Source organism: Cydia splendana, chromosome 14, assembly GCF_910591565.1.
Source record: "Cydia splendana chromosome 14, ilCydSple1.2, whole genome shotgun sequence".
NCBI classification, from domain to species: domain Eukaryota; kingdom Metazoa; phylum Arthropoda; class Insecta; order Lepidoptera; family Tortricidae; genus Cydia; species Cydia splendana.
The window spans coordinates 9,711,551-9,733,769 of record NC_085973.1 but is presented as its reverse complement, the minus strand read 5'-3'; the positions used below and the strand labels follow the sequence as shown (position 1 = coordinate 9,733,769).

Below are 22,219 nucleotides of genomic sequence, written 5' to 3'. Positions count from 1 at the left end.
TAAATCTCATAATACGCGCAGGTCCTTATACGCAGGTTCTATTTGTAAGCATGCATATTTAATTCGTAAACACTCCACAAAGATTGTGAAGCATCTAATGGTCTACGAGCTAGCCACGGCAACAGGTATGCAATTTATAGAGCAACGAAATCCCTCTAGTTAGTATGCCATACTATCATTATTAATTAATCCGGGCGCCTGGCAGTTGTTTAGCGGTGGGTGTGGGAGTGGATGAGCAACAAAGTGGTTGTAAAATCAATTGAAGGTGTGCAATTTATAGAGCTCTGTGTTTGGTGTGATATAATAGCTAATTATGTATTTAATTCAAATATAACAAAGCCAGGCGTTTTATTTGGGGGAAAAGTAGTGCCAGGTGATGAAAATACACAATCACTTGTGCGCCTGCGGGAAGATCACGAGCAAATTTCACCTGACTCACAATTGCTTTACGCATAGAGTGTCGACATGTTATAAAGTTTACGTAATGTACAGATTTTTACCAGATTTCGCCTGCAATAAAGTGTTTTCGTCTTTCATAATTATGTTGCTTTTATATCCACCACATTAGGAAAAACATATAGTTACATAAACTACATATATGTACATGAAATACAGTACATAACAGTGCTGCAAAAACATACCATACGAGACGGAAATGCGGTTGAATCCCTCCTACACAAACCATAACATATAATATCCTCATACCGTTAGCATTGTGCTCGGTAAGCACCGTTGTATTTCTATTAGTCATGCTAAAGTACCCTCTGCTAACGCGACCCAAGGGATTAGAATAAACTGGCTGTCTTAAGCGGGCCCACACACTTCTGCTAACAGTCAGTCCACTGACAATTATGTCTGTACGGCTTACTTACTCTTAAATTATTTCGGACAGTTCGGACACATTATATTATTAAACATTATATGGCAATTACTTTATTTAGTTTGGTTTTCGGAAGCGACTTACGTCTTTTCTCACAACTTCAATGGGCAATCCTAAGCCAGAAACCTCCGTTGTAGAACATACCGGCTTGTAGGTGAGGTTGGTTTGAACTCAAAGCATTAGTAAAGTAGGTCTCCATATCTTCTTGTCTTAAGTCCTATCCTATCATCTATCTGTTTTTTCCATTGTTCTCTGTTTTAAGCTACAGTGTTATTTACTAAAACTTGCTTCAGATCCATCTGAAGTTAACGTCGTCGTCGTTTATTAACTAGATGCGTGCCTCATAAAGAAAGGCGGGTCTATTGGAGGTGGTAAGGCTCCATTCATCCATATAGGTATACACTTTAATTATAGATATTGCATTAATATTAAAGGGCGTGTTAATTCTGAATTATCTGTTTTGATGCGATCATAGACATTTAAGTAATATCTTTAAAAAAGGGCCATGAAGAGTTTGGTATGTATCGTGTAGACCCGCTTTAGCGCTACTCTAGGGATGGAGTAAGTACTAAGACTCGCTAAGTGCATCTAAGTTTAGCTACCAAGAAGTACAGTTAAACGTAAACATCCCGTGTAAAAAGTTGCGAAGATTCTAATTAGGAAGTTAAAGTTAGCTCAAGTCTCGGAAACCTAAAGTCAGAATTTTAAAACATTAGGTATAACAATAAAATAGGTTGCACGTGTGTAAGTGAGCATACCTACTTATAAAAATAAACGCCAAACGAATAGAAACCTAAAGTTAGATTTGAAAACATTATACATAATTAGAAAATAGGCTGCATATGTGTAAGTGAGCATACATATAAAATATTGTACTGTGTAAGTTTTAGGAAAATCTATTGTGGTATAAAACACAAGTCAAGTTTTGGCTGTAGGTCATATTCATATGCAATGCAATATTAGATGTCTCTTTAAGATTCAGTATTAAATTTTTAAAAGTCTACACAGACGGACAGCTTACGATCACCAAGGCACATATTAGTATCTGTATAGACTGCAAATAAAATTGTACTTTGTAAGTAATAACTAAAGTAACCAAGTACCCAATTATTTAATACACTGCACATCGGTTACCTCGTAGCATTTTCGGGACAAGGTATAAATTATATAATATATTAATAATAAGTATTATTTTTTAGACTTACTCATAGTTTACCTAAGTAAGGCCCACTTGCACTACTCCACCAACCCGGGGTTAACCGGTTAAACCTGGAGTTACCATGGTTACCTGTAGGTACAATTTGACACTAGGTTAATGATTTAACCGCTTAACCACGGGTTAGTGGGATGGTGCAAGTGGCACTTAGTAAGTAGATCTGTGTGCAAAAATCGGAATACCTACCCTGCTCCGGTGCGGTGTTGCAGCGATCGCAATAAACTGTCACGGCAGCGGCCATAAACTAACGCTGCGAAATCGCTGTCGCTAGCCTTGCTGCTATATTTGAGTGCTTGAACACTTGAGCTTCGTTGTTCAGAGTGACTTATTTTAGCAAGCAAGTTATTTACTTATTTACCTACATTGTGTTTATTAACATTTATTTAGTTGAGACTGGCAAGGAAACTGAAGTTGCAAGCACCTTCAGGCTACGGAAACAACTTACCATCAAGTGCGCTCTAAGCTAGTTTGACCACCGAGGTATAGTGAGGGCTTCGCCTAATGAGTCAAGTCTACATACATCGACTTTTAAGAGGACTCCAAAGACTCAAGTCTTCTACGTTGCTGCCTGTTTAGAACATTATTGGCGCGACAATATTATCGAGCCCGCGAGATAGACCACCCGTCCCTCTATGTATAATAGTGTTAGAAAAAAAGACATAGTCTACGTCGCGGGCGAGATACTGTCGCGCCAATCGTGTGCTAGGCCTACTGGATTGTCAAAAAACTCAACACATCCACTCCCACGCAGGTGATAAGAACAACAGTATAATATTACTAGTAATAACATTCCCATTACATCGGGGTGACGGACGGACAGACGCCGAATATAGATAAGGTGAAGGAAGTGTTCACTTCCTGGCCCGAGACGTGACGTCCTCCAGATATTGCACTCTGATATTAATTCTTAGGAATCCATTGTTTGTAGTACACATCCATTTAGGTTGTTTAAGGTATCTATTAAATAAAATATGGGACCTATTCGACTTGTCAATGACAATATTTTATGCAGCCATTTTAATTATGTCCATTTTAATTAACTCATATCGCAGATCACGCTAAGATTTTGTCATTTTGATAAATCGAATAGGGTCACATGATATAGTTTTTTTTTAATTAAATCAAGGGTTTCAAGTGTTCAACATAAGTAAAAAAAACCTCTAAATAATTATAGTGCTTCTTTGCGTATTTTATGATATAATTATTTATATGATTAAATAAAATACCTAGGCCTTTTTTTAACAATTCTTACAAAAAGTAGATAGGTACTTTTTGTAAGAATTGTTAAAAAATGCTTCGTTGAAAGGGTATTGGATTTCTTTTAAATACATTTTTTACCAATCGGTCGAAGCCATATATCTCACAAATAGAGAATTGATTTCAAAAACGCCATTACAATTTCCATACATCGGTAAAGATGGGTAATTTCAAATGTATTGCCACGGCAGCTGGGGCCAATGGTGGATCGGGAATCTATGGAAATGCCCAACTTGGGTAACTTACGAAAGCTCACATGACCCTTATATTTCTTCTTGAAAGTAAAACTTAACATCATAAAGACTAAAGTCGCTTTTTGAGTGGATGTTGGCATTAGATATGTATGTGGGAAAGTTGCCGGTTACTATGTAAATGCGCAATGCGTCATACTATGTGCAGACTCATGAATTATGGAGGTTCTTTAGGGTTGCCAACTTGCCACTTGCCAAATCTTTTTGCAATGATAAAGTTGGTGAATGGCCTTGAGATTTTTGGCATGATTTAAGCGTTAAAAACGTACTTCGGAGAAAATGTGCCAGGGTTCTCAGTGGCAATTTTATGTTATATATCACCGATACCTACTTTCCTAACGAAAAAGCAAATGCTTCTAAAGGTTTTATTTGATACATTAGTCAGTCCAAGAGAAATCTTGGATTAAGTACCCCCCATTTGGATGGCCAAATAAATATTGCGGCCCAAGAATAAACTAAAAATCTTATTCAATTTCGCATTTTTACAAAGTAAAAGTCTAGTCGTTATAAAGAATGTATGAAATATTGTATAACTCATTAAAAAAATTCTTGCGGTTACTGATGTGCCGTCGGAAAGTTACCAAAATTGTGAAATTTTCACTTGGTAAGTGTCATATATAAGTACAAAACTTATAAGATAAAATAGGTCTTACATTTCCAAAATTAAAGTTTCCTCTGTTTCATGTAAATTTTCCTGAAATTTCTAAGCAAGTTTCTAACTTTTTGGAAACTTTTCTCAATATGCAATCTGTACTGTGGTGTCTTGCTTTATGAATCCACGGCTTTTAAAAATACCAAACCACTGATGCATAATATATAAAATACTATAAAATAATCACGCAAGGGGACAACCCTACCTCGATAGTGCAGAGGAATTATGACAATGTCGTTACAACTCCTTACTTTATGGAGAAAATTATTCCTGTATTCTCCATGTTCGTTTAACGTCAAAAGGAGAATATTATTCCTATATTACGAGTATGTGTTGAACGTTTACGCTGCAGTGTGTTATCGTTATCGACGATTTCGAGCTATAAAACGATGTCAAAGGTAATGTTTGTAACTTTGTTGCATAGACTAGTGCTTTGTTGTAAGTATCTAATAGTTAATAGTTGTTGTCCTAAATATCAATAAAAAAAATAGATTAAGATTAATTCAAAGATGTGAAAAGGGAAGGAAAGTGATGGAATACGTTTTTAACCGACTTCAATCTTAAGATTTTCATATTTGAGTGCGAGTATTGTTTGTGTGTAAGTCAACTTTGTTACCTATGCTCTTAAAGTTTAAAAACGAGCTGTAAAGGTGGCCACTGACGAGCCTTCCAACAGTCCAAATAGCGTGGCTGCAATCTAAAATCGGTCCGTGAATGTCAAAAACGTACAATTTTTAATATTAGGATGCCGTCCATTTGGATGAATCCATTGTAACGGCATCCATTTGGGAGGCTCGTCAGTGGCCTGCTTTACGGTATAACGTTGTTTTATCCGCCAATCAGTAGCTTTTATTTATTTATTTTAATTTTCTAAGCTTTAACAAGCAAATATTACAAACTCTTTTCTGCTAATCTTGTTAATAAAACTTTCCATATAAAACATATACTAGGTACTTCGCGTTGCAACTTGCTGTAGTTTGAAACACTTTTAAATATTCTTTTGCCTTAAAGTAAACCTCATATTTTCCGAGGAAAACTTATCCGTAGATTCTGGACGTGAGCAAAAATGGATTTTTGAAGTCCTTTTATAATTTATGTAAAGTACGAAGTAGCGAAGTTAGTATGCAGGTCAGATGCAGTTTGTTGAATTAATTTATAAACTTAACTTGAGGTTTCCGTATTCGATTTTCAATATTTATATATATTATTGTCCCACGCGAAATATTCCTACCACATTCCTACCCACAAACAAAGAGTCCTCTTCTCGGACATAATTGGGCATTTTGCAGCTCAGAATACTGTCCCGTCACTTATACATTTGTGTACGTACATAAATGGTTTGCAAAACCAAACTTTGCTTTAAACGCCCGATCACACTGTGCTCAATAAACGTCGTGGGTGTATCAATGTGTAAAACAGCTTAGGTAAAGACTCTTGTTCAAGGCTTTTTGGTCCAATATTCAAGTCAACCTTCTATGAAAGTAACTACACCTTTTCTTAGCTTTTCGGGCCATTCTGATCTCTTAACCCCAAGCTCCTCCTAGCTCTCAACACTCACACGAAATGACTCAAGCTTTCAGCGCTTCAAAACATCTTTATATCGCAGAAACTGTCCCCCGTGGTCTTTACTTGACCTCCCCATTTTATCAGGAGCCTTGTCAGTGTTCAGATATTCTGCTCGTGTTTGGCGAGTAGATATTTATGCAACTTAACACGCAGGAGTTAGATTAGTACATACGACAGAGCAAAACATGGTTAGCTAACGTTCACAGTGGAACAAGTTTTGCCAAGTTTCCGTCCCAGACTTGTAGATGTTTTCCACCGTCAAACTTGCCCTGTTACAACAACAATACTTAAGCTTCCTCGTGTTAATACGTGGGGGGAATCGGACTACTTGCCTGATAAACCTTATATGAATCTTGTATGTAAACCTGTTTGCATAGATACTAGAACTTTCAAGTAGAAAGTTTCTTCAAGGCTTTTTCTACTTCACTGGTTCAACTTTTCGAACAGCCTTTAACCATAAACTTTTCTTAACCTTGTGGCCTATTTTAGGAATATATTAACTAGAAAGTTCTTAAAATAAATTAAATGCACTAAAAATTTTATTTAATAAACTTAACGGGAATCTCTATCTTTCCTGGGTGCGTAGCTAAGGTGCCAATCGTTCACTCCGTAGCGGACGATGCGCTAATGTCTCTCAGTCGCATATGTCGTTAGTTAGTTAGTTTTTCTGGGCATTTTCCGCAAATCGACATCCTCTGTGCCTATTTTGCGTGAAACGAGGTAGCCCTACTCTAACCACCCCAGCTCCTCCACGAAACCTAGCAAGGTCTTCAGGTTGCTAACTGCCACCTTCAGTGTGCAGGGATTGCCTAGGTATTTGCTCCTGTATACTTCTACCTGTTTACAGTCCAGGAGAATATGTTTTGTTGTTTCCTCTTCTTCCATGCACGCTCTACACATGGGGCTGTCAGTTTTACCCATATTATGTAGGTCATTGTAGGTGTTTGTTTAGTGTATTAATACTACTATAGTCGCATATGTAATTGATTTGATTGGCATCTTGTCTAAGCCCTCTTAACATCGTCATCATTATTTATTGTACAGTCACCTGCAATATTATGTTACACAACGAAGGCCGCAAAAATATCTGACACGATCTTGTTTGTAGAGTCATAAGAGCGTGTCACATATTTTTGCGGCCTTCGAAGAGTAACATATTATAGCAGGTGACTGTACAGTACATGTTACCACCAAGTTACACTAGAACTCTATCGTCTATACTATAGTAAGTAAGTACTCGTATATCGCACAATTCTATTTTGATTTTTGACAGCTATCAACTTAGTAGGTACCTACATATAACAGGTATGGCAGACTGCATAATTTATTACTACCTCTACAACTATATCTTTCTTTAGGTTCGCAAGTGACAAACAAGCCTAAATTGATCACATAAATGAGTTTTTTAATACAGTTGCTCACAAAGTGCTACTTTACGTAGCTGTTTAGCGTGCGGAAAGTTGATTATGTCGAACTAGTGCTTTTTACTTTTCCAATTTTTTTAAATTTATACTTGTTCCAATTCACGACTACTTATTGATGAGTGTTAATATTAGTTTCCTTTAAACGTCGTAATCAGCATAAAAACCTACTGTTAATGTAAGAATATGAAAAATATACATATTTCATATTTTAATACTTACCTCTTCATCATTATAACACGTTTATTTTTTAATATTGAATATTGAAAATTCCGTTCTTAATAAGGTGTCTGAATGGAACGGAATAGCTGCCAAACGCCCATAGATATAATATACTTAAAGACGACGTCTAAGCGAGCTGTCACTGTTACCACTTTTGTTTAGTGTACGATTAACAATGTTTTACTTATTTTTTCGCAACTGTATTAAAAAACGTCGTTCGATACACGTGCGGAAATGTCATTCTTCACTCGTCCCGAGTCTTCCCACTCGCCTGCGGCTCGTGGCAAGATATCTCGGTACTCGTGAAGTAATGACATACCTTCCGCACTAGCATCGAAATGTACTATTATGTTCTCTACCAATGTTTTCATTTTACGGAAGACTAATATGAACATTTTGGTGTATGTCGTCCGTCTTCCAAATGCAGCCTTTTAAGTTTTGACGATCTGTCTAGATATGTCCCACATGACAATAATATGGAATTACCCCAATATGGTTGATATGGTATGGTTGATCTATGCGATCCGTCGCGCAACTAATCCGCAGACTGGTCGCCGTCTGGCGGGGTTAGTGCACTATGACTCACTCTCCTGTACTTACTATGTTTGTAGGTTACTTTACATTACATTCACCTCTATACTTTTAAAGGACTATACAAGGGTAATTGGCTAATTGGTTAGCTTTTAAGCATACAATTTTCCAACTCATACTTAAATTTAGGTAAGGTCAACGTGGCTAATTTCGTTATAGGGACTATTTCGTCCACTAGCGTTTTTCTCGAACAACGAACAATATTGATAAATTCGTCGACAAAGCAGCGATTGCTTTTAGTTTCAGCAATCATAATGGTTTGTTTCTTCTTACTATTGAAAATCAAAGAAGTATACGCTCGTGGACAGAATAGCCCCTATGACGGAATTAGCCACAATGACCTTAATTAGTAATTAAGTATTGGTACCACCGCCCTCAAGTCCATAACAAAAAAAAAAGTATTGGTACAGTCAGCAATTCAGCATCAAATGTAGCTGTGTCTATATGTAGAACAATTGAACTGTAACAGATACTTTTGAACCCCAACTGTAGAGATGTATTCCAATTTGGAAAAGTAGGTACCTATTCGGTAGAGGCAGAATACTTTTGGGTGCGTTTATTGATCCTGACTGTACTTAAAAACGATTTCATTTTTTGAAAGTTCGTAACTTAATCAAGGTTATAAGCTATTAATAAAACAAGTCGAATTTATCCCTTGTATCTATTGTACTTTTGTATGTATTTAATAGCTGACTTTTACCAATATTGTTTACACCAAAAATTAAGTGAAGTTATAACTTATTGAAATGTTCTCATAAAATATATTATTAACTCACATAATGCCGTCGCTTAGACGAAAAGTAATTCAGTCGCTTAATCTCAACCCTGGCAAAAATGAAACGTTTGAGTGGCATTTGCATGCAATATTAAGATTAACAATAAAATTATCATATTTCAAAGTGACCCCAGATACCTGATTAGCTACAAGAAGTTAACAACACAACAGACCAGCTTAAATACTAACTTCAGCCATGAAAAAGCAAAGTCAGCTCTTAACCTTTGAAAATAAAGTAGGATTAAAGTTTTGACGGGTGCACTACTTAGCGCCACTTGCACCATTCTACTAACCCGAGGTTAACCTGTTAAACCTTGAGTTACCATGGTTACCAGTACAATTTGACACTGGGTTAATGGTTTCAGCGCTTAATCACGGGTTAGTGGGATGGTGCAAGTGGGCTTTAGTAGTTTTATATTTAAGGCACGGTGTTTGTTTGATTATTCGACACGTAATAAGTTTGAACTGGAGTTTTTACAGGACTTAATTGTGTATGAATTACAAATGAAAATTAGAATTTATTTAAGTATAAGTCACGTACTTACATATTTAGAGGTTGTAAAATTGTTGCACTGTTGTGTACCTACAGTATTTACATACGTGTGACCAAAATCCGTACTAATTATAAAGATAAAGTAACTTATTTAGAAACTACTTAACTAACCAATCTGATGCAAATTTACTTTTAGAAAACTTAGGCTCAGCTTTTAAAAACTACTTAAGTGACCGATTTTGATGCACATGGACATGTGCACACACACTTACAACATGGACGGTACTTTTTTTGGATATATATCCGTTGAAAGAGAGAGGGGAAATAACACTATGTGGTTAGCTGTATCTTCTGTTTTATTCATTATTATTCAACCCTCTAGAAACGGCACGGGAAAATGAATAACGTTAAATAGGAAGCCTAATAGCTGATGAAGGTTCGCTATACCTGCATTAACAATAAGAAGTCGTACTTTTACCTTACTCCATTCTAATTTTATCGTGTAAAATTATAAATATAAAAAAAAAACAAAGAAAACGTTTTACTTAGCTGTACCTATATAGGTACCTAAGAAAGTTATAACCGGTTTCACAGTTCAATATCCTTACTATGGAAAATAGCACAAGGTCGTCAAGCATTTCAAGAACTCATTTTTAATGAAACGAGTAAGATGGAGGGAAATCAGCGCGCGTGCGCGTTCGGAACCGACGGGACATTGCAGACGCACACCGAGTAAAGAACTCTTATAAACCAGAATAAGTGCATTCTTAGATCACGCGTAGATGTCATAGATCTAGAGATCACATTACACTGGCGAACGTTAAGCATTTATTCGTCAGTGCTCGCGTAAGCAGTGGGAATAGTCGGCCAGCTGAAGCCGCCATGTTCGTTGGAAGTCATGTGCTTAGCGTACGATGCAACTACGCCCTTGTATAACCTAGGAATCGTAGAGAATACTAGAATAAACCCATGAATTATAAATAGGAATGTTGTACTAGTTGATGCATGGGACATTTTTGGGTTGGATGCAAATAATTAAAGTGGTAGAGACAGCAGACATGTCAAGCGTGTAGGTTTTGCGTCTAGCAATGAATGGCTAAATAGGTTAAAATGGGATTTTAGGTATAAGGAACTCGATCCAAAGATACATGATAAGTATAAACAGGATAGGTACACACGGTGAAATTATTTCAATAAACACATTGCATCAGATATTTTGACACATGCCTCGAGAATTTTTTGTATGATTTTGTTTTTACCGAAAATCAATGTTAAGTATTGAATACAATGTCAAAACTAAATGAAAAAAATAGATTTCATTTAGTCTAGCAATGAACGAAAAATCTGATAATAACAAAACTTCAGTCAAGTTATGTTAGGTCAGGATTCTAAACTAGAACTCACATATTGTAGTTAAATTTTAAAGTATAGTAAATCTAGTACTTACGGCCGGCTGCTATGAGCTGTTAGGATCAGCTTTCTTCATAGCTTGTCCTCGTTTCTCAGCAAACTCTGCACTCAGTCTGTGAGCCTTCAGCGTGGTTGGCTTCGACATGGTTCACTCAATAAATTGACTTAGGACACACTTATTTTATATAATATATATTTGCTTAAAGCAATTCGTTGTCACGACTTATCGTAATATCACACTCAAAGCAGAACTTTTCGGTAACACAAATAATTAAAGAGAATCTATTGATCACGTATATTGGCTGGAGAACGCACGCGTTTCTAAATGAAAAAGCGTTTTATTTTATTTTATACTATGTTTAAACACTTTCGTTTTGAATATAGACGGATTATTAGGATGTTTCTTGTAGTATTTATGGGTTAAATTGATAGGAGATTTTGTTATGTATATACAGTATTTGGAACGAAGTTGCCGCGTATGGAACGCTTGGAGTGAGGCGGGACGCATGCGCCAAGGGTGGCCGGGAAGGGCGACTTTCCATTGTTGCCAGTGCTTTGATATAAAAACCCCATACAATTAACACCACATTAAACGATTCAGCTCAATTTAAACCAGTTAGTTTTTATTACGCTTACGTAAAGTTTATATTTCAATGTTTTTATGTTTGTGCACGTAATATTGGGATAGAGCAAGGGGTGAGCATAAAAATCACGGCGTCATTATGTCATCGATGTTCACAGAATATTTTATTATGGGAATGTTTTTTTCCAATTCAGTTGTGTTTGCACAGTTTAAAATATTCAATTCATGTGTAATTCGGCTTGCGTGCTACGGCACAATTTTTTTTTATAAAAATGTCAGTATATTGTGATAGGTACTTATAATTGAACAGGTGTTTTGTACGAGGGTAGCTTGTAGATAGATTTCTAATTGCGTAGGGGTTGCAATTGTCTCAGTGGGGTTGATAACCTGCAACTTCACTTCAGACTTCCTACGTTTCAACATGTATCTGCAATATATTAGAAATAGTTGACTATTAAAGACAGTAACTTATAACTTGCAGTATCTTTGTAACTTCTGTCAGGTTTATGTATTTTACTTCAAGTAACCTGACATATTATCTTCCGATTTTCTCTTAACCTATGAAATGCTTCACTCGCAGACTTTTTAAAATAGTTACTGAGAACTATTCTTCTCCCCAACCTTTGGGAAGAAAGGTTGTAAAAAAAATGCTAGAGATGGAGCCGGCGGCCTTTTCAGAATATTTATATGCCTTTGAATGAAAACTATTTAATACTAGGATCTTCTACAACATATTCTTATAGGTACTACATAGCCATACTCCACTGTAAGGTTGTTTTAACAACAATTAACAAACATCGATTTAAACTTTCACGATTTTTACACATTATTAAATTCTACAACGAGACTTAATTGCGTTCACATTATTAAATCGTGGTCGTGGTTTTCTCCGAGACCACGGGGACAACGCCGTCCTCGAAACGTTGGAGGTAAATCTTAAAACTTAAATACGCGATTAAGTCCCGTTGTACAATTTAATAAAACAACAAATATCTACATCAAAACCCGCCAAAAAATATGAAATTTTCCCTTACCCTTCCTTTCGCCTTGCTTTCATCAAAATAGAATACTACAACTTCCTAACATCAATATCCACTTATGGCAGGTTATTGGAAAAGGGAAACGTGGAAAAAACAAAGGGCAGAGTGAGTCATAATCCTGCAATTTGGAGAATCAATAGACGGAGCCTGCACCGCGCTCCGATTGTGTACCGTCAGCAAAACAAATAGGAAATGAATACGATAATATGGAAAACATAACGTCATCAATTAATACCTATTTACCACCAGACACCTTATGCATACCTTATGACACGCCCTATGGTGACCGGTAAAATCGAGGGAAAAAGGCCTAGGGGTTAGAAGTCCCAAACTATGGTCGGACCAAATAGCGAAGGAACTAAAAATACCTGTCAGGGACGCACTCCACCAAGCTACAGAACGGGACCGATGGAGACAACTAATTGACGGAATCAAACACCAATGAGGGACCGATTGAAGAGAGGGAGACCACCAGACATCATCGCACTAGTCGGTGAAGGAAAATATCGGAAAGAAACTGGACTATGTAATCACACATATCTAAGGTCAGTTTCCCTTTCAAGTTGAAAGATCGGATAGAATAAGCTTGCAGCTGGAAGGCAATGGCAGATCAGGCGTCAAAAAAGAGAAATAAAGAACCCAATCTGTGTTTAAATATAAAGGTTAAAATTTTCTGTTCTTGAAAATCAAGAACATTGATGTAACACATGGGGGAATTACCCTTTGGTTAAAATGGCCCATGATACGTGGTCGCAGCCTACGAGGGGCTATGCAAGCTGAAACTTGCGGGCAGTTTTGGTCAGCTAATATAGAGCGGTAAACCTTTATAGGCCCAGGGCGCCAAATCTTAAAAAACACTAATTAGTTAAGCCTATGTAACAACCAGGCCAATTCGAACTTGCACTGACATCAAATCGATAGTAGAATGATATTCCATTCCAGTTTTCTGAAATTATTTTAATTAGGTACTATTTACCTGTTATTCTGTCAGTACACTTAATCGCACCCTAAACCCCAGGGTCCATCCTTCAGTCATCGTAAAGGGTGCGTTATGACGTGCCGCTTAGTTTTGTGAACATAAAATGTAGCTGAACTAATTAAATACAGTACTGGTTAGTTTTGGTTAAGACTCGAGTCCTTTGAGATGATTTAAGGACTCGACTCAGTTTTTGAGAATCTTTTTTCATTTATTTTTATTTATGATATAGGACTCTATTAATCAAGACGAAACTTCAGTTTTTCAGTCTATTCAACTTGTTAGAGACCTGAGTCTCTTGTAGAAACTTCACTTTTTCATGGACACAGGACCTCCTGCCGCCTGCTGATGATAGCCACCTGGCTATCATAAGATTAGCTCGATGGTACCATAATATTGGATTGCCATCCAACTTACATTATGTATGTGAAGTTTCAGCTGAATCGTAATGGGAAGTGGGTCTAATTTAGATTGCAAGATTTGACCCAAACAAATAAAAAAAAGCTTGTAATAAAATACCATATTCCAATATTAACTGGATAAGCCAGCAGCATTTTACCACCGCCGTTAATTAAGTTTTCGAACTGTTAATTAATAAGCCGCCCTTAAATAATTAATTTACTACTTTCCAGCTGTTAATGCCGTATCTGACAGTTTTATTATCGCCGACCAGTAATTCCGGGTATTAATAATTAATTTCGAAGTTATAGATTTATGCTGGGCTCGTTCGTTTAAATCGCTATAAGTAACTGAATTTACGCAGTTGTGAGTTACTTAAGGCGACATTCGGATGGTGACTTGCTATTGATATTGCAGAATTTCTAGATGACAAGCCTAGCCAAGATGACGTATTATGTCTAAGAACTGGCCTTACGGGCAATAAGAATGGGGCATGAATGGTGCTAGTACAGCGGTGTGACACCGCTACAACGCGATTGGTTGATGAGATCGCATCACGCGCGCGATTGGTCGCAACTAGTTGCGTTAGACTGCACGATTGGCTCGAATTTGTGAGTGACACCGCTGAAATCACGGTAGGACGCCGACAGACAAGATGGAGCGATGACCTTCGCAAGGCTGGCAAGAGCTGGATCAGTGTTGCCGCAAATCGTGCTCAATGGCGTGCAATAGGAGAGGCTTATTAGCCCTAAGGCACTAGGCCCAGCAGTGGACGAGAGTAGGCTGATGATGATGATGACCGCTGAATTAGCACCATTTTTAATGCCCGTAAGGGCGTTTTCTATCAATGATTGTCATCTTGGCTAGCCCCCTGGTGTAGCGTTGCGGCAACGGAAGATGGGCGATGGCACTGTCAATGTTGATAGATTCAGCGATAGATTGAACGTTCCAATTAATCGTGACAGTAAGTAATACTATACGTCAATGAAAGTAGCGCCACTGATCAAGGAAATGAGACTTTCCCGCTGCTACAATGATGCACCAGCGATGCTCCAGTGGTAACGCTACCTAGTCGCAATCTGAATGCAGGAAAGAATTTCCTCCGCGTTACCCTAAATAATTTATTGTTTGTACTTAATTTTTTATTATAGTCTTCTTCTTAAAAGAAGTTAAAAGTATATCAGTTAGGGTTATGACACTTATGACCATACAAACAGAACATTGATTCTGAATTGTCGTATCCTAAAAGTTAAGGACATTCATCGGTGTGACAAAAACATACTGCTGCTAAAGAAATGCAGATTTTCATAGCACGGCTTTTTTCATTAAACTCTTGGACTGGTCTTTCACAAACATTATAAAGGCGTCTGTGTATACTTTACTCGACTGAAAGTTAGTTGTCAGACTGATTGGCTATATTTATTTTTTGTAGTTAGTTGGTGTAAGTATTGAGGTTATCCATTCTGGACTCTTCTCGTCATTCTTATCTAAGCGTTAGCAGGCGTTAGCATTAGCAAATGTCTAAAATATGATTTGTTTATTCAAAATCTGACCATAGAATCTTTCTGTATAAATTGGTTAAAAACATTTCGGATCAAAACAGATTGACGAAGGTCCCCTCGTGTCAGGATTAATGGAAGTTTGCTGACGCTACAAATAAACACGTATTTCAATAGACTTTATTCCATTTGTTTAAGGTTCAAAATTGGTTAACTTGTTGCCTTTGATGGTACCTGACTTGCACATTGCAAGGGATAGCAAAAACATGACCTTTGTGAATAGGAAAATGGGAGAAAGTGTTTTTTTCATGAAAAACAAGAAATAATAGGTTAGTTTATTAGGTTTTGTTAACTTTGTTTTTAGCTTTTAGGTTCCAAGACAATCTACATCAGTTGCCTTACTGTTATTGTAAATTAAACGTATGGAGCCTGCAGTGCAGCCACTAGGGCACCAACATTTTTAAAGGAAACTTAACTTTAGGTTATATTTTTATGATTAAGATTTAATCTCCAGTAGTCATAAATTTTGAGATGTGGACGTATTGCAGACAGCACATGAAAAGGTGTTTAAGGAGTCTGTGGGTTTGCAATACAGACAAAGGTTTTAGTGTAATAAAAAGGAATAAACATTTCTTACCTTGTCCTCTGCTTCCTCGGCCCGCCCCTCGGCCTCGAGCACCCTCTGCTCGAGCTCCGAGAGCTGAAACAAACAAAAATCACCATAAAAATCACAAGAAACAACAAAAAACTAAACACAGGGTCCTTTCGAACGGTACTGGTAGCGCCATCTAACGGCGCTGTAAAGCACAAACCCGCCACACGGTCAACCATCCACACTTTACCATGAACCCTTAGAAAAGCGCGCTGTAGCGCCAAATAGTTCCACTACCACTCGACAGATGGCGCTGTCTCACCGCGCATACTTTATTGAACCACGTGGCGTTATAGTTAGCTATTTATCATGAAGGCTGTAGAAAGGTATTATTGTTATGTAAGAGCCGTGCGGTTTCAGGGGTGGCGTATCGTATCGAGAAAGGGTGGTTCGCGAATGTTACTGATGTATACTTGCGTTTGATAAATATGTACGTTTTGCTTGATATACGGGATTGTTTGGATGTTTATGCAAACGAGAATGTGAGATACAGGCATAGCGACATGTAACGTTACCATGCTTGGAAAATAAACATAACAATGTTTTTATTGCTTTGAGATAAGTATAATGAATAATAAATATATTCTTTTCATCGTCGCCGTCGTTTTATCAAAGAATATGAAATATCAAACGATAAGGAAATGGTTATCAAATAACACGGAAGTAACATGTATTTTCCTTATTTCGAAGTTTTAGGAAATCCGGTATACCTACCGTGGTACCTGTTTAGTTCTAAGAGTTGATTCACTAAAAGTAGATACTTTTTAAGGTTCCCTACCCAAAGGGTAAAAACGGGACCCTATTACTAAGACTCCACTGTCCGTCTGTCCGTCTGTTAAAGCTAAGTTATATGAAAAAATAACTGATCTTGCTTAATATACTTTTATGTTTTTTTTTGCTAGCTTATTAAGGTGTCCCACCGCTGGGCAAAGGCTTCTCCCCTTGTCTTCCACGACTCTCGACATAGCGCCTGCTCTGGCCAGTTACTGAGAAAGGTGTCTATGTCGTCCCGCCATCTCCGTCTGGGCCTGCCGCGTCCGCGCTCTCCTTCTGGCATCCACTTGGTAGCTACACTAGCCCATCTGTCTGGATGCATGCGGCAGACGTGACCGGCCCAGTCCCATTTGAGCCACTTTTATGATAAAAATGTGAAAACATACGTTTCTGCAAAATCAGATTAACGAAATTCCGGCGCTACCCATCGAATAAAGAACATATCGAAACTGAAACCTCTACACAATAACAAAATGTCTATAAAACTGACATTTACCCTATACAAGAAGCTACTTTCCTTAAAAGAAGTAACCGACAAGAATTTCCTACGAATATAGGATCTTTTTTACAAACATGGTACAGTTGTCAGACTTTGACCTAAATGTGTCATATTATTGCTCTATAAATATATCGTCGCCAGCGTAGCTTGAGCTGTATATGCAGTGTAACTTTCAACGTTTGGGGGTCAAGTTAGGTGGGTGTGGTAAGCTGGCTTGCTATTACGTCGATTTAGGGACGATATGTGACCCGTCACGAGTGGAGTTTGGTTGGAGAGAGTAATCGTTCTTACTATCTGGTGTAAAGCTATCACGTCAATACGAGTATACTTACAATAAATAAGTTTTTGGCCAAAAAAATTGGTACAAGCTTTTATCGCTGACTGTATTTTTCTTTCCACAGATAACAAATCGAGACAATTTTAAAAACCCCAAACAATTAGGTTGCGATGTTTTATCACAGAGTTCCTATGGCCACCTCTCAGCTCCACGGTACCATAATATTGCATAGTCACCGGAAATCGGGAAGTGAGTCAAATTTAACATATTTGATTTGACCCGTACAAACATAGTTAGATACATATATACAATGCAAGTTAAGTAAAGCTTGTAAAATACCTTGTAGGTGAGTACGAGCGCAGTGAAGCCTGTAAAATCAAGCTGTACCTACCTACATGCTTGTCTTTAAAGTCGAGTCTCTTTCTTTCGATTGTTGTAAAAGTGACCGAGATACCTGCGTTTTTCTTTCGCATTTGACAAATTGTCTACATCGAAGTAGGTTTCTAGGCCTGCATGTTCTAACTGGGACGCATGCTAAAAGATACTTGTCGATGTATAAGTTTATGTTTAATTTTTTCACCTTATTATTGCCTAGTGTAGTAAACAATATCTTTTATAGTCAACTTAATTTGATTTTATTAGAAATATATTCGTTGCACAATATAATATGTGACACTCCTAAAATCTGGTTAATTCGAGTTGTTTATTCATGTACCTACTCGTAATGTGCTAAAATAACGTGTAATATCAGAAGTAGGTAAACCATACACTTAGTACAACTATAGTTTAGAACCAGGTCAATTGCCGCGATCAAACAATGATGATTCAGAACAATAAATATCTAAACGATTAAGCAATATCAATAGATTCAATAGGTATAAGTACTGTTAAAAAATACTGTTATCTTATATACAAAAAAGGTGTGTACAGCGACCTGCTTCAATCAGCAAACTTGCACACACGCAAAAAGAGCTTAAGTTCTCCAGCATCTCTAAGATACATAATACTTTTACTATACGTTATATTCTTCCTAACAACTAAAGGTCATAACAATCCTATATTCCTATAAACATAAGGCATTTTGATCAAACTTGGCAAAATTGATGGTTCCACGTTGGACAAGCTATCAATCACCGGGCCTATCTATTCACAAAACAAGCACACGTGTAGTTCTTCGCAATCATTACTTGACCCCAAGATACGTAATAGTTATAAGTATACACAGTTCACACTTATACTGGTAGGAAGTAGCAAATCGGTCGATGTTTGGACGTTTCTTGTCCCATATTCACGTTAATTTCGCGAGTTCAGGCGAATAGATATAGTTTATCTTGACCTCAAGGGCCGAACAACTGTTATATGATAACGAAATTACTTATACTGGTTATCTGCGCTAGGCAAGATTGGAATGGCGAAGTTTGAGTGATTGGACGCGAACGTAACGCAGTTACGGGAACGGTTTATCATCCGTAGAATTAAATTTCAGTCACCGGCGATTCCGCTGTAGGTCGAAATGCCGATTTTGTATTATAAATAGGGAGGTGTTACAGGTTAGTCATATTTTATGTCGAGTTTAGGACTGAACAGCAGATCATGTCTCTGACTGGAATCGCATTGATTATTTACTTACCTATTAACTCTGCTTTAAATATAGGTACCTACTTCAGAAATATTAAGTCATTAGATTACCTATAGACAGTAAAGAGGGCTGGTAATAGCTACTCAATTTACCTTACCCTACCAAATCAATATAGGTATATAATTATGTCTCTAATATTTGAAGAGTTGTCTCGATTTCTCCAGGATCATATTATCATAAGATGCTGACCTTAGAGAAATTAGGGGAAAAAATCCCGACCAATCGGTAACCTCCTCCTTTAACTTTGAAGACGATCAAAAACTAGGCACTATTCAATGTTTATGTATTGACCATGGTGTCGATTGAAATTTCTCGTCACTAATTATACCATCATCACTGTGAATTGACGGCAAATTTAGTTAAACTGAATTCGCACGTCGGTAATGAGCCGGCTAATAAGTAATGATGGATGGTATGATGGATGGCGATAATTGGTCAGTGGGGCACGGTAATTGCTTTACCGGGGTCTAATAAAATATGAGGTGTTTTACGCTTCTTTTCACATGTTAATCCTTGTGCTTACAAATATTTTATATGTACTTGTATGTATTTATGTATAGATATACTTAAATATAATATCGTGAAAACGCGTTTTCACTATGCGTTTCAGAAAACTAATTTTAACTAAGGTATAAGTACGTAGTTTTTACGTTAGCATATACATTGCTTAATGGAATTGTGGTACAGTATTTTATTTCTAGTTTAATGCGTTAATAAGCATGCCACAATATCTTATCATTATTCATTTCGAACAAAAAGTATAAAGTAACAAAACTCTTTGGTTCTATTTGGTTGGTCAACGTGTCTATTACATGATTACAGGCAGACCTATTTCTTTATTGGACTTCTCTTAAATAGTAAGTTATTCCAATCAATCATCTCGCGCCACAAATCAATCTAAACAATCGCAGACGTGCGCCCCGCTAGGTGGTCGGACGACGAATGACCGGCCGCCCGAAATGCGACGCGAGAGCTTAAATATTTACAAACTACCCACTTTATTACTGTTTACAGCGCGCCAGCCGGGCCGCAAGAATACCAGAGAAAATACCCTTTTGTTTCATTTTACACGAGCGCTTGTTACTATCGTAGTCACTAGTTTGAAGTAGTTTGGAAATTGTGGCACGGAACAATGGTGGTAAAAGTTATGCAAATTACGCCCATAACTAAAGTTTTCTAAGAACTCGTTAGATAGAAACTTCAACTTCCATGTACATAATTGAACAAATGAAGATGGTGCTAGTGAAATTTAAACATAGGTACTTATCTATTTAATGTGTAGGCATTTTAAATATTTTTTGTTAGTCTATTTATTAGTTACAGTACACATTAAAATCAAAGTTTTTTTTTCAAAACTAAACTATAATTCATAACTTATTTACAATTGCGGAGTAATTAAAAATCTCAAAGTTTCTCAAGGCGGTCGGCGGAACAGCGCCAAATACTTTAATAAAACATAAAAGAGCGAAGTGAGCATTATCACGCTGGCAATTGACACTTGACAATCACAATTTTGTACATACCCAGGTCGATAAGGACAGACAGTAGCTTGACATACATTTATTTCCTGGACCAGCAATGTGCGGCGAATTGTTAATGTCAGGTAATTGTCACGGTGGTGAAATTGGGGCCAAATGTCAGGACTTCTCCTGACATATCAGGAATATAATAATGGAGACCAATATTTAAATTATTTGTATGCTGAAAATGATGATTTTATTGACGTGATAACGTCTTATAAATCGATGATCACCGGTAGCATGCACGAAAAAGTGTCACGTTGTGGACAGATCTCCATGGTAACGTTGTGGACATATCTCCATGGTAACGTTGTGGACAGATCTCCATGGTAACGTTACATCAATGTTTTCTTAGACGTTATCACGTAAAATTAATGTCCATAAACTGACTTTACAGACAACCATATTTTTTTTAAATAGTTCAGTGTATGCAGATTTTTTGAATTTGGTGGCCAGCGGTTGAGGGCGCCCTCTTAGCTACTTCGGTTGCTGAATGCACCCAAAGGCCCCAGTACACAATGGGCCATCGCCGGCCACTCCAAGGGACGCAGCCATGCGGTAGAATGAGATAGCAATATCACTTGCTCCCTCTAACGCATAAATGCGTCCCTTGGAGTGGCCGGCGACGGCCCATTGTGTACTGGGGCCTTAAGATTACAGGTGCCGGAAAGGACATGAAACATGGGAAGTTTACAGGAATAGCGAGAATTTTATTATATTATTGAGATAACAGTTCTATCTCTCACTCGTTATTGGCACACCTCATTAAAAGATACAACGTCGGCTCGATTTGGGAAATGAATTAGAGATTCACTAGATATGAAATAGTAAAGATATGTGACGTTCCACGGCAAAAGGCACCTTATGGCGGCTGGCGCCGCGATTCGGGAAATGAATTAGAGATTCACTAGATATGAAATAGTAAAATTATTATCTTTACTATATCGTATCTAGTTAATCTCTAATTCATTTCCCGAATCGCGCCGTTTATTGACAAACAATTGAATAAAGATAGAGGCAGGCAACAGGCGATCTTATTGCTAACTCTTCCAGATAACCTTTGGGTAGCGGAAACAAAGCATTTAATCAAAAAGAGTAGGTGCTATGGATTTATTGTATTTCCTTATTATTCCTTCGATAGTTAATAATTTGCTTAAATATACTAAAAAAAAATGCATATGGACGTATATATCAGCTATTTATGACGAAGAATTTTGTCGAAACTTTAAAAACTTGTCTTTGGTAGCCCTACTAGAATGCGGCTTGTTCAAATATTAACCAAGTAAGTCGCGGCGAGGAAACAGTTTATAGCTTATTAAAGCTCTCTATAGCTTTGCACGAAAGCTTATCGCTCCGTGGAGCTTTATGTGTGTAACAATAGATCGAGCTTTTTGTGTGACTTGATGTAACTTTGAAAGCGGGGTAATATTGAAAACAGCCTATATATAATATATTAAAAGCACTTTCTACTGTAAGTGTTGCTAAACTATGAAGTGCTTATGGTTTTATAAATATTTACAATTATTAGGTACAATTGGCCATAAATGTTGCTACTAAATAATTAATAATAAATAATTGTAATAAGCCTGACATTGTGATAATAGATCGATCGCAACGTCGGGCCGTG

General features: G+C 37.2%; 1 protein-coding gene across 1 annotated transcript in view; it reads right to left on the bottom strand.

Annotated features, from left to right (window-relative positions):
* LOC134796794 (uncharacterized protein CG43867) overlaps positions 1–22,219 on the bottom strand; it is a 437,477-nt gene that overhangs the window by 51,004 nt on the left and 364,254 nt on the right. The window contains exon 5 of the mRNA XM_063769015.1: positions 15,869–15,931. Coding sequence (XP_063625085.1) covers positions 15,869–15,931 — 63 coding nt within the window. The remainder of the gene's footprint in view (positions 1–15,868; positions 15,932–22,219) is intronic.